At 43.2% G+C, this 14,575-nt stretch overlaps 1 protein-coding gene across 1 annotated transcript in view; it reads left to right on the forward strand.

Annotated features, from left to right (window-relative positions):
* THSD7B (thrombospondin type 1 domain containing 7B) overlaps window positions 1-14,575 on the forward strand; it is an 898,700-nt gene that overhangs the window by 314,491 nt on the left and 569,634 nt on the right. Inside the window, exons 10-11 of the mRNA XM_029607893.1 lie at window positions 4,447-4,579; window positions 11,849-11,952. Of these exons, the coding sequence (XP_029463753.1) occupies window positions 4,447-4,579; window positions 11,849-11,952 (237 nt within the window). The remainder of the gene's footprint in view (window positions 1-4,446; window positions 4,580-11,848; window positions 11,953-14,575) is intronic.

Here is a 14,575-nt window from a genome sequence, read left to right on the forward strand (position 1 = left end):
ATTGCACCTTTGTACTATAAAGTACCATTCGAAGTGGCTAATATTAATTAAAATTCCACATTAAAATGCCATACAATGCCATACATCAAAATGTCACCATCTGCTGGGGTGAATTTGCCAGAATTAATTAACTCTGGCACGACCCCAGCAGACGGCATTATTTGATTTTCAAGCACTAAAGAAAGAAAAGCACCCAAAAAAAGCAGCTCCCAGGCCTGGGCCTGACCGTAGACCAAGGCCCAGGTGTTGGGCCCTGACCTCCTGGCTGATGCTGTGGCATCGAATCAGGATCTGGCCCTAGGTCCTGGCATCAGGACCCGGCCTTCAGGTCGGGTCGCAGCGTTGGGTCTTGGTCTGGATCGAGGCCCTGGCATTGTTGCTCAGACTCTGGGTTGCATTATGTCGGGCCTGGACTTGGGCCCTGACTTAGGCCAAAGCCTATGTGTTGGGATCCCACCTCCGAGTAAGATCGCGGTGTTGGGCCTGGGTTCAGGCTGAGGATGCAGCATTGGGGCTGGGACCCAGTCTCCAGGTCAAGTCGTAGTGTTGAGCCTGGGCTAAGGCAATGGCCTAAACTGAGGTCCTAGTGTTGGGACCCAGTTTCTGAGTTGGGTTGGGTCAGGTTGAGGTGTCAGGCCTGGGTCTGGGCTCCAGCCCAGACCAAGGAATTGGTCTTGAGTAGGCTGAAGCTGCGGCGATCTCCCGCAGCCTCGGCCCATCCAAGACTGAGGCTTCAGCCTAATCCTAGCCAGAGGATCCCCACCAGACCGGGTAAGTGGTATCCAGGGGTGATAATGGCCCCAGCCTTTTTCCAGGAGGGTGGGAGGGAGGTCTTGTTTTCATTTTTTGGCTGTTTTGGGGTTTTTTTTTAAATTGTTTCTTGTTTTCACACGAATGAAATGAATCAAACCGCAAACCGAAATTTGTGACTAAAAAGCTCCCAAAAATGAACCATAAACGAAAACAATATTTTTTTTCCCCTGCACATCCCCACGCAGAAGTGTTGTTGCTGCATTTCTGTGCCTCCCACATTGCTGAGTATGATCCCAGGGTGGCACAGCCTCCGGGTCACAATGATTCTGCTGTTACTGGCAGGATAGAGGGTTCTTAGAGCCAGAGCAGTTCTGATTGAGTTTCATAGAGTGACAACAATCACTAACTGACTATTAGCAGCTTATACTGGCATAGTCAGTGGTAACACTAGGCAGGCACATATTTATATCATTTGTCAGTGCACAATGAGTAGGTGCACACATTGTCTGCACTATATCAGCTGCTGGCTTACTAAAGGGGACCAAATTGATTTACATTATAAACACAAACAAGTACATCAATATAATACATTAACATAATATAGTAAAATATAATCAATATAACAATAAAGAGAAGGTAACCTTATTAATAATAATTAGCGTCAACACTGATTCATATCAATAGACCAACAGTGTTTAATAATAGACATTTTTTTTCTTATTCTAATGGGAAAGTAGGAACTACAGTCCCGCTGTGTTAGAGACAGGAAACATAGCAGCAGGCAGATAGGGCTTATCCTGCAGCATTTTTCTAGCACATCTATCCAGAGCTGGTGCAAGGGTATTCAATACTCTAGGTGAACTTCAACCATTCACCCTTCCCCCCTCCAAGCTGGAGGATAAGTGCGGGCACTGACCGCAGTCACCTACACATTTGCTGTGAAATATTATATTATCAGTTCTCTGGACAACATACTACACACTGCACATCACGTCTCCTAGCAATTGCAAACTAAAAACACCAACACTCAAAAAATCATTCTAACTCTGGTGCCCATCAGTGTCATACTTAATGGTTAAGAACATAAGAAATTGCCATGCTGGGTCCGACCAAGGGTCCATCAAGCCCAGCATCCTGTTTCCAACAGAGGCCAAACCAGGCCACAAGAACCTGGCAAATACCGAAACACCAAGAAGATCCCATGCTACTGATGCAATTAATAGCAGTGGCTATTAACTAAGTAAACTTAATTAATAGCAGTTAATGGACTTCTCCTGCAAGAACTTATCCAAACCTTTTTTGAACCCAGCTACACTAACTGCATCCTCTGGAAACAAATTCCAGAGCTTAATTTATTTATTTAGATTAATATTCCACTTTTCACAGCACTTCAAAGTGGATTACATTCAGGTACTGTAGGTATTTCCCTATCCTCAGAGGGCTTACAATCTGAGTTTGTACCTGAGTCAATGGGGGGTAAAGTGACTTGCCCAAGGTCACAAGGAGCAACAGCAGGACTCGAACCCTGGTCTCCTGGTTCACAGCCCACTGCTCTAACCACTAGGTTACTCCTCCACTATTTAATTGTATGTTGAGTGAAAAAGAATTTTCTCCAATTAGTCTTAAATGTGCTACTTGCTAATTTCATGGAATGTCCCCTGGTGCTTTTCGAGTGTTCATGCTAGCTGGGCTTAGAACTATTGTTGTTACTCTATGACACAACTAATGACTGTAATGTTTGTGTAAGAACCAATAAAAAGAGAAAGAAAAAAAAATACCCAGATCCCTACTTGGCATAAAACAAACATTCAGCAACCTCACTGTCTCACTGTTTTATTCTTCCCTTCAGATATCAATCAGCTCCTGACACATTCTGCTTATCCCCTTCTAGTCTGCCACCAGGGCAGATCAACATGCTGATAATCTGAGATAACAATTCCAACCGAGTCACCCAGAAGCAACAAATTTCATTAAAACATCAACTCCAACAGGCAACAAACTCTACAACCATACTCGCCATCACATTCATAAATCTACCAGTCCCCCAAAAGCTACAATTGCACATTAACACCCTTGCTCTTCCAATCATTTTTCATGGGTTTTTCCACTAGTACTCGAATAAAATAACACATTGTTAAACCAGAACACATAAATAAATCCCAGCAAATAGACTAAGCACATACAACTTAGTTCATAACAGCTTTATGAAAGAGTTAGGCAGCCTCTCTGGTCAAGGGATAGAATAGCTTCGTTATGAAGAAAGGCTAACAAGGTTATGGCACTTTAATTTGGAGAAGATGCAACTGAGAGTGGGGTATGATAAAGATTAATAAAATAATGAGTGGGGTAAATAAGGAATAGTTATTTACTATTACAGATAATAGTGGACCATCCATGAAATAATGAGTAGCCGATATAAGACAAACTGGAAAAAGTATTTTTTTTAACTCAATGCACATTTAAGCTCTGAAATTTATTGCTAGAGGATGTGGTCAAGGCATCTAGCATAGCTGAGTTTTAAAAGGATTTGGATACATTCCTGGAAGAAAAGTCCATAAAGAGTTATAGCTAAGTAGACTTGCAGAAAGTTACTGCTTGCCTCTGTGTGTGATACCTTTTGGGATATGCTGGAAATTTCCTAAAATCTAGATTGGAATGGTCACTGTTAGAGATAGGATACTGGACTTGATTGATCTTTGATCTGACCTAGCATGTTACTACTTACGTTCTTATGTACATCACTTTCTCTTTTGGCAGTGGCAGCTCTAATATCATAGCATCCCCTGCTCTCTATTCTTACTTCTTCCCAGCATTCCCATCTCTTTCTATCTCCAACCCTGAACTCTATCAGTCCATCACTCTCTCTTCCTACCCTACCCCCAGCTCCAGCAATCCCTCTCCCTTTCCCAGCCCCATCCACCCTTTCCTCTCTTCTCCTCCAGCCCCACCATCCTATCTCTCTTCCCAGCTCTAGTAGTCCCTTCTTTCCCCTCCCACCAATCCTAACAGTCCCCATCCCTCTTTCATCTCAGCTCCAGATACATTCCCAACCTGACTCTACCCCACCAAAGCATTCTATGCCAACATATTTAAAAAATTCAAGTTCCCTATGGACTGTTCCACAATTCAGAGAGGTAACTTATCCCATCTGTGGGGATCACTAAAGTCTAACTGAGGCAGACCCAATCCCTAATCATTCCTTTTCTAATGGGTTTGTATTTCAAAATGATGCTGAGCAGCCCTGAAACCGGCACCATTTGGTGAATTGACCTCAGGGCATGCCCGCGGAATTTTGAAATAGGGACTCAGTGGGGCAGGAGCAAATGTAGATCATGCTTGCTCTATTTGGACTTTGATTACCGCAATGGATCGGATAAGATGTATCCACAAGGGCACAAATGAGGACAAGCATCCCTTTTGCCACTCTATTGCTTTCTTTTCCTTAGAACTCCAGGCAGCACTGAGCACTACATAGAAAACAAGCATTCCTTCCATATGTTATAAATCTACACATGTAACTTTAATTTTCAAATGTTATGTACCAAGTCAGTATATTTTTTACAAATGCAACTCTATTGTTTTGAAACTGGTAAAGTTATGTATTCATCTTATTAAGAGAACATAGTATAATTTTTAAAGCTGTGTAAGATTTTTATAAGTCCCACACACCCTATCCTTTTACCTTTATTTCAGGTAATACATCATTGGTTACACAATCACGTTACAGGATAATCATCCAGTATGCTGCGAATGGAGGAAAGGAATGCCCAGATACATTGTTTGAAGAAAGAGAATGTGAAGATATCCCAATATGTCCAACTTATAGGTGACTTATTCAGATGCTAACTAGAGGACTGCATATTGTTAATGCATCTCTATGTCTATAGATGTCTGTTTATCTGTATATCTATATCTAGAAATGTATCTCTAGTAGGGATGTACATGTATTTGAAACAAAAAGGCAAAATATAACAAATGTGCCCATATTTGTCTTTTTTTTATGTCCCCTGGAAACAAATGGCGGGGTCTCATGAATGAAGCGAATATACTTTGTCCTATTTGTTTATGTTTCTCCATTAATTCCAATGGCCCATTGAAGACAATGGCTGTGTACTGCTGAGAAAAAAAAATGGTAACTATAGCAACCAGCTCTGCCTGGGTGGCCTCTTTGCCTTGTTAAAACTAAGGTGAGACAAGTTGTCAAAAAGACTAGCCACAGGAGAAATTACAGTGCATAATCTTTTTAAATAGCCTAGCCCTCCTATTTGGATCAAGTAACACTAATGGCCTCCCACTGTAAAATCTGAATATGTGCAATAAATTGTCTCTAATACAAATGTGCATTTGTTTAAAATGAAAGTGTAAATCATGACACAGGGGTCCCTGAACCAAATTGTGGGCCCCCCAAATGAAATGAACCTTATTCATTTGTTTCGTTTTAAACCAATATATCATGCCTAGGTCTAGACCCAAAACTGGGGACTCACCTAAGGCTTAGGCTGAGGCCCAAAGCAGTTGCCATGACCTTGGCATGAGCATGATGCCAGGGTCTCGGCAGAAGCACAGGCCAACGATGAAGCCTCAGCTGAGACTCCCAAAAATAAAATAATAAAAACAAAATCTTACCTTACCCCTCAGGTAATCCGATGAAGGCTGGGTCCTGATGCCAGGGCCTCAGCCTAGGCTAGGGCCCAGACCCAGGCCTGACGCCCAGACCCAGGCCTGACACCATGACTCAACCAAAGGCCAGGTCCCAAAGCTAGGGCCTCAGCTTGGACCCAGGCCCGATGCCACAACCTGCTCTGGAGACTGGGTCTCAATGCTGGAGCCTTGGCCTGGACCCTGGCCCAATGCTGCGAACAAACCTCTGAGGCTTGTTCCCAATACCTGAGCCTCAGCCTAGCCTGAAGACTGAGCCCAGGCCTGATGCCATGACCTGACCCAGAGGCTGGGTCCTAACAGTAGGGCCTCAATCAGACCCAGATATGACACTGATCCAACTCGGAGGTTGGGTCCTGACACCTGGGCTTGACCTAGGCTAGAGCCTGAGCCCAGGCCAGACACTGTGACCAAATCTGCAGGCTGGATCCCAACATTGGGACTTGGTCCAGACCCAGGCCCAATGCTGTGACCCAACCCAGAGGCAGGAATGGCAGGAGAGGAAAGCAGCTCAAGACAGAAGAAATTGAAATTTGGACAGTATATGCCACTGGCACCTGTTCCTCTCCCTCTTGTTTTGGAGCAGAGGGAAAAGATGGGAAAGTAAATCAAGACTTGCATTAGCAGGCAGGGTTAGCAGAAGTGCAATACCTAAAATCAGCATCATGCTCCTCTTTGGTTTCTGCTTCTAAGGCAATAAAGGCAGTATTTTAACAAACTTATTCAGAGGAAGAATCTTGTCACAGTTGTTAAAATGGCTGTGGATTAAGAGGAACTGCAGAAGAACCTTGTGAGACTAGGAGACTGGGAACTGAATGGCAGATGAAATTGAATGGGGAAATTTACAAATTGATTCACATAGGCGAAAATAATCTTAACTACATGTATATGATTGCTGGGTTCTGAATTAGGAGTCACTATCCAGGAAAAAATCTTGGAGACCTTGTGTACAGTACATTGAAATCCTCTCCTCATTGCATGGTCAAAAAAGCAAATAGAATATTAGGAATGATCCAAAAAGAAATGTAGAATAAAACAGAAAATATCAAATTGACTCTGCATCGAGCCATGGTGCAATTGCACTTTGAATACTTCATGCAGTTGTGGTCACCTCATCACGAGAAAGACATAGAACTAAAAAAGGTGCAGAGAAGGATAACAATTTTTATAAAGGGAATGGAACATCTTTCCTATAATAAGATGTTATGCAAGCTAGGGCTCTTCAGCTTGGAAAAGAGAGAACTGAGAGGAAACATGGTAGAAATTTATAAAATCATGAATGGGGTATAATGGGTAAATAAAGGACAGCTATTTACCCTTTCAACTAATACTAAACAAGGGGGCACGCTATGAAACTATCAAGGAGCAAATTCAAAGCAGTTTGTAGAAAGTACCTTCTCACTCTGCACATTGTCAAGCTGTGGAATCTCTTGTCAGAAGATGTGATCAAGGTGACTAGCATCGTGGAGTTTAAAAGACATTTGGACAAGCTCCTGGAGGAAATGTCCTAACTTATTATTATATAGTGTAGGTGACTCCGCACCAATGTGTAATTGGTTATAATCATCAACCACCACCACCTCCAATAAAACAAAACTTTTTTTTGAAAAATGTTTGTGAATTGAAATTGTAATCCCAAAACAATTCAAAAACATCCGCGGAGGTGTAAATGTTTACCTTTCCTTAGGAAGCACCTAGTATGATCTTATAAATTTACCCAGTTAGCTTAAGGCAGGTCCATGATAGACTTCCCTGTAGATGTTGGTGAGTCCTCAAGCGTTTGAAATCCGATCCCGACACAAACGGTTTGTGTTTCAGATGTAAATCTTTCTTCAGGGGAGTATCTTTTATAATCTTCACCAACCTTGAAGAATTCTAACCTCGCCAAAAGTTGTAAAAATTGTTCTTCATATCTGCCGTGGACTAAAGTTCTCTGTTCGCCGCATCATGCTGCGAACAGAGAACTTTCCAAACCCCCGGATTAATTCATCAAGCACTGGCTTGGCAAGTCCCTACGCCTCCTTTCCTCCAACCGCCCCACCAGAAATGAATACAAAGGTACCCTATACACCCCCTCACCAGGAACTTACAGCCTGCTCTCCACGAAAGATCGCGCCCTTTCCATTGCAGGACCCTCCCTCTGGAATTCCATGCCGGCCGACCTTCGTCTGGAACCTAGCTCGCAAAAATTAAAAAAAACAAAAACTAAAGACATGGCTCTTTAGAAAAGCTTTCCCTGAATAAATATTCCTCCCCTCGCCCACCCCATCCCCTCCCTCTCCCCCTCTCCCCCCCCCCCTTCATCTCCGTCCGCTCACCCCTACAAGGTGCCCTCTCCCCTACTTACTCCTACTTGTTTGATGCCTCCCTGCCAGATTCCCCCCCAACCTCTCCCCTGCTCGACCTATTGTTAATAGCATATAGATCTCTTAACTACAATGTTTCTCTATTCTTTGCTTTTGATCCCCCCTCCCAGTTTTTTTCTCCCTGTTAATTGTAATTCTGTTTCTCATGTTTTATTGTAAACCGATATGATGTTCTTATGAATATCGGTCTATAAAAGCCTATAAATAAATAAATAAATAAATAAATAAATAATCTACCCTGCTAAAAAAACTAAAATTAATGTAGACCATAGTCCCCAAACCCTCTTCCCTTCACCCCAAGTCTCCCAAAAGATTACCAGAAATTTGCAGGCCTAATGGCCCAACGAGCATTTCCCACATCTAGTTCTGAGAATAAAGATAACCTCTGGTCCCCTTCTTAATCCCCACCCTCAACCCTAGAAGAACTCTTCCACTTTACCCGGCACTCCCCTAAACCTCCAGGCCACCAGGAGCATGGTATGTTCATAGCTCTCCTGGCCACATCTAGCACAAACTACCAGCATTATTGTAAGATAATACTCTGACCATTTACATTACTAGTATTGCTGTCAGAGAAATGCTAGATGTCTCTGGGAGCACTATGATTATACTATGATCCTGGCAGCTTAAGGATTTTGAGGGTGCTGGATGGGAGGTTTCCATTTGGGTTTGATGGTGGGGGGAAATGGGGATTAGAATGGGGTTCAGAGGCCATCTTTATTTTCAGAATTGGATGTGGGGGAGGCTTCTTGGTCCAAGAAGCCAGTGTATTTCTGAATGTGGGGTGGGGGTGAGGGTGGGGAGAGAGTTTGGGCAGTGGGCACTATAGCCCACATTAAAACTATTTTTTCAGCAGAGTGAGGAGTAGAGAATCAAGTCTGAAGGCACATCTTAACCAAATATAATTTTTTAATTTTAATTTTTAATTTTTTAATTTTAATATTTGTTAAGTTTCATACTATATTTGTTCTTGTATTGGGAAATGTTCTTTGCTTTGTTACTCTCTGCCTTTACTCACATTGTTAATTGTAAACCGGGTTGATGTGATTCCTATCATGAAACTCGGTATAATAAAAATAATAAATAAATAAAATAAAATAAATATGTTTCACTATATCTAGTTAAGGTTGAAGATATCTCAGTATATATAACAGTATAACTTTAAACATAACCAAGTATATTCATATACATCCTGTTAAATTTGAAAGTTATCTGGATAAAATTATAAAGATAAATTTAGGTGAATATTTTCAGTGGGACATTTATCCCTCTGAATATCCTTGAAAATGTATCCTGATAATTTTTAATGGATAAATTGTCCATTCACTGCTTTTGTGTTATTGCCTTTCTATTATTACTAGGCCCCTAAATAGTGGATGGATACAGGATTGAAGTTAGGGTGGGAATAAAAGTTAGATGCTTAGCAAAGATTTGAGAGAGAGAGAGAGAGAGAGAGAGAGAGAGAGAGAGAGAGAGAGAGAGAGAGACTAGCCATAATGCTTAAACACTTGATAGGTATTTAAACACATGATAGGTATTTATATCTCTATGGGAGGCCCACCTAGTAACTCGAGGTGAGGTTTAGGTATTAGTGTAAGGGTTAGGGGCTTAGGGGCCACTTTGATATTCAAAGTGAGATGTACGAACAGAACAGTACTCTTTTCTGAAGATTTGATGTCCTTTGGACTGAGGAAACTCACCCAACGATGAGATTTGTACAATGTTCTCTCAACCTAGCTTGATGTTACCTAGGTAGAGAGTCCATCCTCTCTCTCAAAAATGCAATAATTGTGGTATTACTGTGAAAATTTAACATACTTTGTGGTAATACCTATGCAAAGCGCTAAGATAGCACACATTGCAATAAATAGGCCTGTTATATTAGCGTGTTTGATGGGGGGGGTAGATATTTTCCCGAGGGAACATTGGGATACTAGCATGGGTCCCCAATGGTCCTGTGGGAAAATTAAATGGTCAAGGGCCCATAAAACACCCCCAATTATTAAAAAAAAATCCCATGGATCTTTGGAGACTCCTCTTGTCTTCCGAGGTAGCTGTGGTCTTCAAAAGAAAGAAAATATAGGAAACCATGCAGCAATGGCCTTCTCCCTTCCCCACTCTTCCCCCTTATTCAAGGAAAGTACCCCTTTTTACTTAAGCCCCCCCTTACCCCAAACAAATCCCCATCCCTTCTCCACCCCGTCCTCCAGATAAATTAATATCCTTAGAGGCGGATTTTCAGAGCCCTGCTCGCCGGGAAGCCTATTTTACATAGGCCTACCGGCGCGCGCAGAGCCCCGGGACTCGCGTAAGTCCTGGGGTTCTCCGAGGGGGGCGTGTCGGGGGGCGGGCCCGGTCGTCGCGGCATTTTGGGGGCGTCGGCAGCATTTTGGGGGCGGGTATGGGGGCGTGGCTACGGCCCGGGGCGGTCCAGGGGCATGGCCGCGCCCTCCGTACCCGCCCCCAGGTCGCGGCCCGGTGTGCAAGAGGCCCGCTGGTGCGCGGGGATTTACGCCTCCCTCCGGGAGGCGTAAATCCCCCGACAAAGGTAAGGGGGGGGTTTAGACAGGGCCGGGCGGGTGGGTTAGGTAGGGTAAGGGAGGGGAAGGTGAGGGGAGGGCAAAGGAAAGTTCCCTCCGAGGCCGCTCCGATTTCGGAGCGGCCTCGGAGGGAACGGGGGGTAGGCTGCGCGGCTCGGCGCGCGCCGGCTATACAAAATCCATAGCCTTGCGCGCGCCGATCCAGGTTTTTAGCAGATACGCGCAGCTCCGCACATATCTACTAAAATCCAGCGTACTTTTGTTTGCGCCTGGAGCGCAAACAAAAGTTGGCTATTCGCGCTCCTTTTAAAATCCGCCCCTTAGGGTCTAGAGTTCTCCAACTCCCAAAAAATGACCGTGGTGCTCTGGGGGGCAGGTGGACCACCCCCCCCCCCCCCCCCGCCACCCCATGAAGTCATTGGTACTCAGTGTCTTGTGACAAGGTCAAGGTCTAGTCAATGCCATATTGAAATATGGCATCCACGGGCCCGGACCTAAGTGATGCTCCAAGCCCCATTATTTTACATGTAGAGGGGGTTTTGGGGGGTGGGGGTTGGGATTTGCCCACCCTTTCCAGATCACCAGGGTGATTTTTTGGGTTAGAGTGATCCAGACCCCAGAGATATTAATTTATTTAAAGGGGGGTGATGATTGGATGGGATTATATTGGGGGGTCTAAAGCCAAAGGGGACTCTCTTCTTGACTAAGGGGGGTGAGAAGGGATTGGGTTTTCAATATGCAATTTTCTACTTTTTTTCTTTTGGAGACCAGGGCCGCCTCACAATGTGGTGGAGCTGGGGGTGGGGGTGAGGTGGGTGGAGGTCTTCATAGCAAATAATAGTGACATGGGAACAAAACATAGATCCTGAGAGCTTTTGCACTTTACTGAAGTATCAAAGACAATTGGGAGTTGAATTTCTATGAACTTAGAAACCAGGGATTGCTAAGATTCTTCTGTACCTTTTTTTGTTGTTGTTTTGTTTGTGTGGATGCATCAGCCTCTGTACTGATGTGTGGTCTTCCGGGGTGGCACTTGAGATTTTTCAGGAATATTGCTGGAGGCCTGCTGCTGAAAATGCGGCAGGCTTAAAAAAAAAACAAAAAAAAAACAAGCACACGAAGCAAATGGGGGAAAAAGTCTGCCATGGCTATCGTAAAGCTTTGGAGACCATGCTGTTGCTAGAACCAATAAAATGATCATTTGTCTATTTGGTTTGAGTCATTGTAACATAACTGGCAAATGGAGTTCAAAACTTTCATTGCACTTTTCAAATATTTAGATCACTAATTCAATGTAAATTTTTCGGTTTCTGTACAATATTTTACACCTTTCACTCCCCAACTTTCATAATTTATCTGAAAATAATAATAAAACTTATTATACTCAAATTTGTATTTATTGGGGTCTTACTATATTAGATTATATATGAAAAACTTGTCATGTTTGAAATAAATATGTATATTTGGTTTCTGTACATGAGCTGTAACTGTAGACTGCAATATTTTAATCTTTGATTCTTTAATCCTCAGGTGGAAAACACATTTGTGGAATCAATGTGTATTGGTGCCAGATTCTGTGAGACAAGGGATACAAGGTGCTGCTGAGGCCTGCGGTCTTGGACTACAGTCAAGAGGTAGGAGTTTTTCAGGAAGCACAAATATACTGTGAAGTGATGCTGTTTTCCTGAGATATGTGGTATACTAAATTTTAAGTTCATTGTATTTATTTACTTTCTCATTATTGTTTGCGATCCTGAAGTACCTAGGGATCCCGAGTACCTTGATTGGCAATAGCAAAGGGTTTTAGAGGTGTAGGATAAGTCTGCTAATCTTGTGATATTCAATTTTTTGGCTTTGTTGTTTAAAACCTTTTTTGTTTAAATATAAAAAATTGCAATTGCATCTCTTGAAGATTTTATTAGTGGGAAGAAGGGGTGGAAGGAGGTGATAAGGCTATTGGCGTTCCTCTGAAATCTAAAATGGTAGGAATTATGAAAAGATAATAAACTGTGAAATGTTGAAGTAGTTTTGAAAGAGATAATTTTGCAGTTCTATCTATCTATGGCTGTCTGAGTGGCATGAACAATCTAACCTTTTAAAACCTAATCATTTGTGAAAATTACATCAATTCTCTGATTTTTAATGAATTGGTTTCTTGGCTTCTAATAACCAGAATCTTAGTGTGACAAAGGATATTTATGATTTGACTAAAATATAATGTAAACCAAATGGAATATTGAGTTCAATTCCATGCAGACTAACTGGTTGGGTAATATGTGTTCATTTTCTAGAATTACACTGGTAGATCAATTTAACAGTTATGGCAGGTTAGATGCATTAAGAAAATATTTTTAGCCCAACTTTCCAAACTGTTGACGGTAAACCATTTGTGAAGATAAACAGGCCTGTGGCATGAGCTGCACAGTTTATAAAATATTGCATATTTCTGCCCCAAAAGTACGCTCATATTTTTTAACACATGCATAGGTTTGTAATGCAAGAACAGACATAAATTCTCTACCCAATTTATAAAAATGCTTGCATATATTTTATGCTCATAATAATTATAACAGTTCATATGTAATTGCCCATAATTAAATATGGACAGTCCAAGCTAAAATAAGCGGAGGACGATCTCATAATGCAGAATGCAACAAAAGTGTTGTGAATCCTTGCTGTAATCTCCGTGCGGAGATAGCAATCTGTTGTCAAAGCTCTATAGAGAAAGCTGGTGGGAGTTAGCAATCTGTCAGAAAGCTCTGTTGTTAAAGCTGGTATTAGCAATCTGTAGTTATTTAGAATAGTTGTGGGTGGATCCTTGGACCAGTGGCAGGTGACCACGCCCTCGGGGGAAATCCCGAGAGGGACCGCTGGTCAGGCTTTGTGTAGGAGACAGACACACACTAGTTTTTTATTAGACAATATGGTAAACCACTAGAGGTGGCAGTAAGTGAGCTGGAAGTGCCCAGCTGGGCTGTAATCCCTCAGGTATTGGAACAGCAATCTCAGGGTGGCTGAGCTGTAGAGAAAATAAGACAGTGAGTAGGCAGTATATGCAGAGTACTGGGACAAGTCCTTAATGGTAACACTCACACAAAAGTCTCTTAAGGCAGCCCAGGAGATGGTATACATTAGGCTCTCAAGGAGCGAGTACCCCAGGGAAAGCTCCAAGAGATAGATGGAAACTCACAATGTTGTAAGCAGCGATGACTTCTTATCCGAAGTAGCATTCAGGACCAAGTCCGGGACATGGGCCCTCGAGGAGCGAGTACCAGTTCCGGACTGTGACCTGCAAAGACAAAGAGAGAGCGAGGCCCCTGAGGAGCGGGTACCTCTAGTGAAGTCCGAGGAGGCAGAGTAGCTAGGGTTGTGGAAAGCGAATCCCATCCGCAGCAACCAGGAGAAGCTAGGTAACCAATCCCTTGCTAACTCATCTTGTTAGCGAAAACTAAGACCTTAAATATCTGGAGCTGGTGACGTCATCTCATGGGGACACCCCTGAGGATTTGCGCCAACACTGGTACATCAGTCAAGCCGCGCATGCGCATGCGCCCTTAGGCATCTGGTCAACATGGCGGCTTGCAGCATCGAGCCAGTCCGGGAACGCTGGAGGAGGATGGCCTGGAGACGCCACAGCAGCTAGACTTCCATCAATCCCAAAGGGAGTCACCAACGAGGGTAAGGTGGGCGGAGCAGAGACGTCGGACAGCGACGGACAGAACAGTACCCCCCATTCAAAGGGCGGTCTCCTCTTCGGGTACCAGGTTCAGGTTTTTAAAGATGCACGAGATGGAATCGAAGAAGCATCATTTATCCACGATAATGGTCTGAGGCTCCCAAGTGTGAACTTCGGGGCCGAACCCTTCCCATCTTAGAAGGTATATAAATCTTGCCTCCATACGAACATCCAGTATCTCTTGAATTTGATCTCAAGTCTTCTTCTGCATAGATGACAGGTGGATCTTGCAATTTTGAAGACAATTCGCTGAGTATGAGCAGTTTCAGATGAAACGTAGAATGCGTTATGGAAATTGTCCAGGTGGTAGCTTCAGACAATAGGTGACTTTGCCAATACGATGAAGGACTGGGAATGGACTCACATAGCGAGGAGCAATCCAAAAGGAGAATCGATGAATCAGAGGTGCTTGGTAGACAACCAGACCTTGTCTCCTGGCTTGAAGACTGAAGCCTGCGCAAGGAGTGCATAGTAGTATTTCTTAGCACAGTCACTCGCTTAAATGAGCATGTCCTAGATCC

This window comes from Rhinatrema bivittatum, chromosome 6 (assembly GCF_901001135.1).
Source record: "Rhinatrema bivittatum chromosome 6, aRhiBiv1.1, whole genome shotgun sequence".
Lineage (NCBI taxonomy): Eukaryota > Metazoa > Chordata > Amphibia > Gymnophiona > Rhinatrematidae > Rhinatrema > Rhinatrema bivittatum.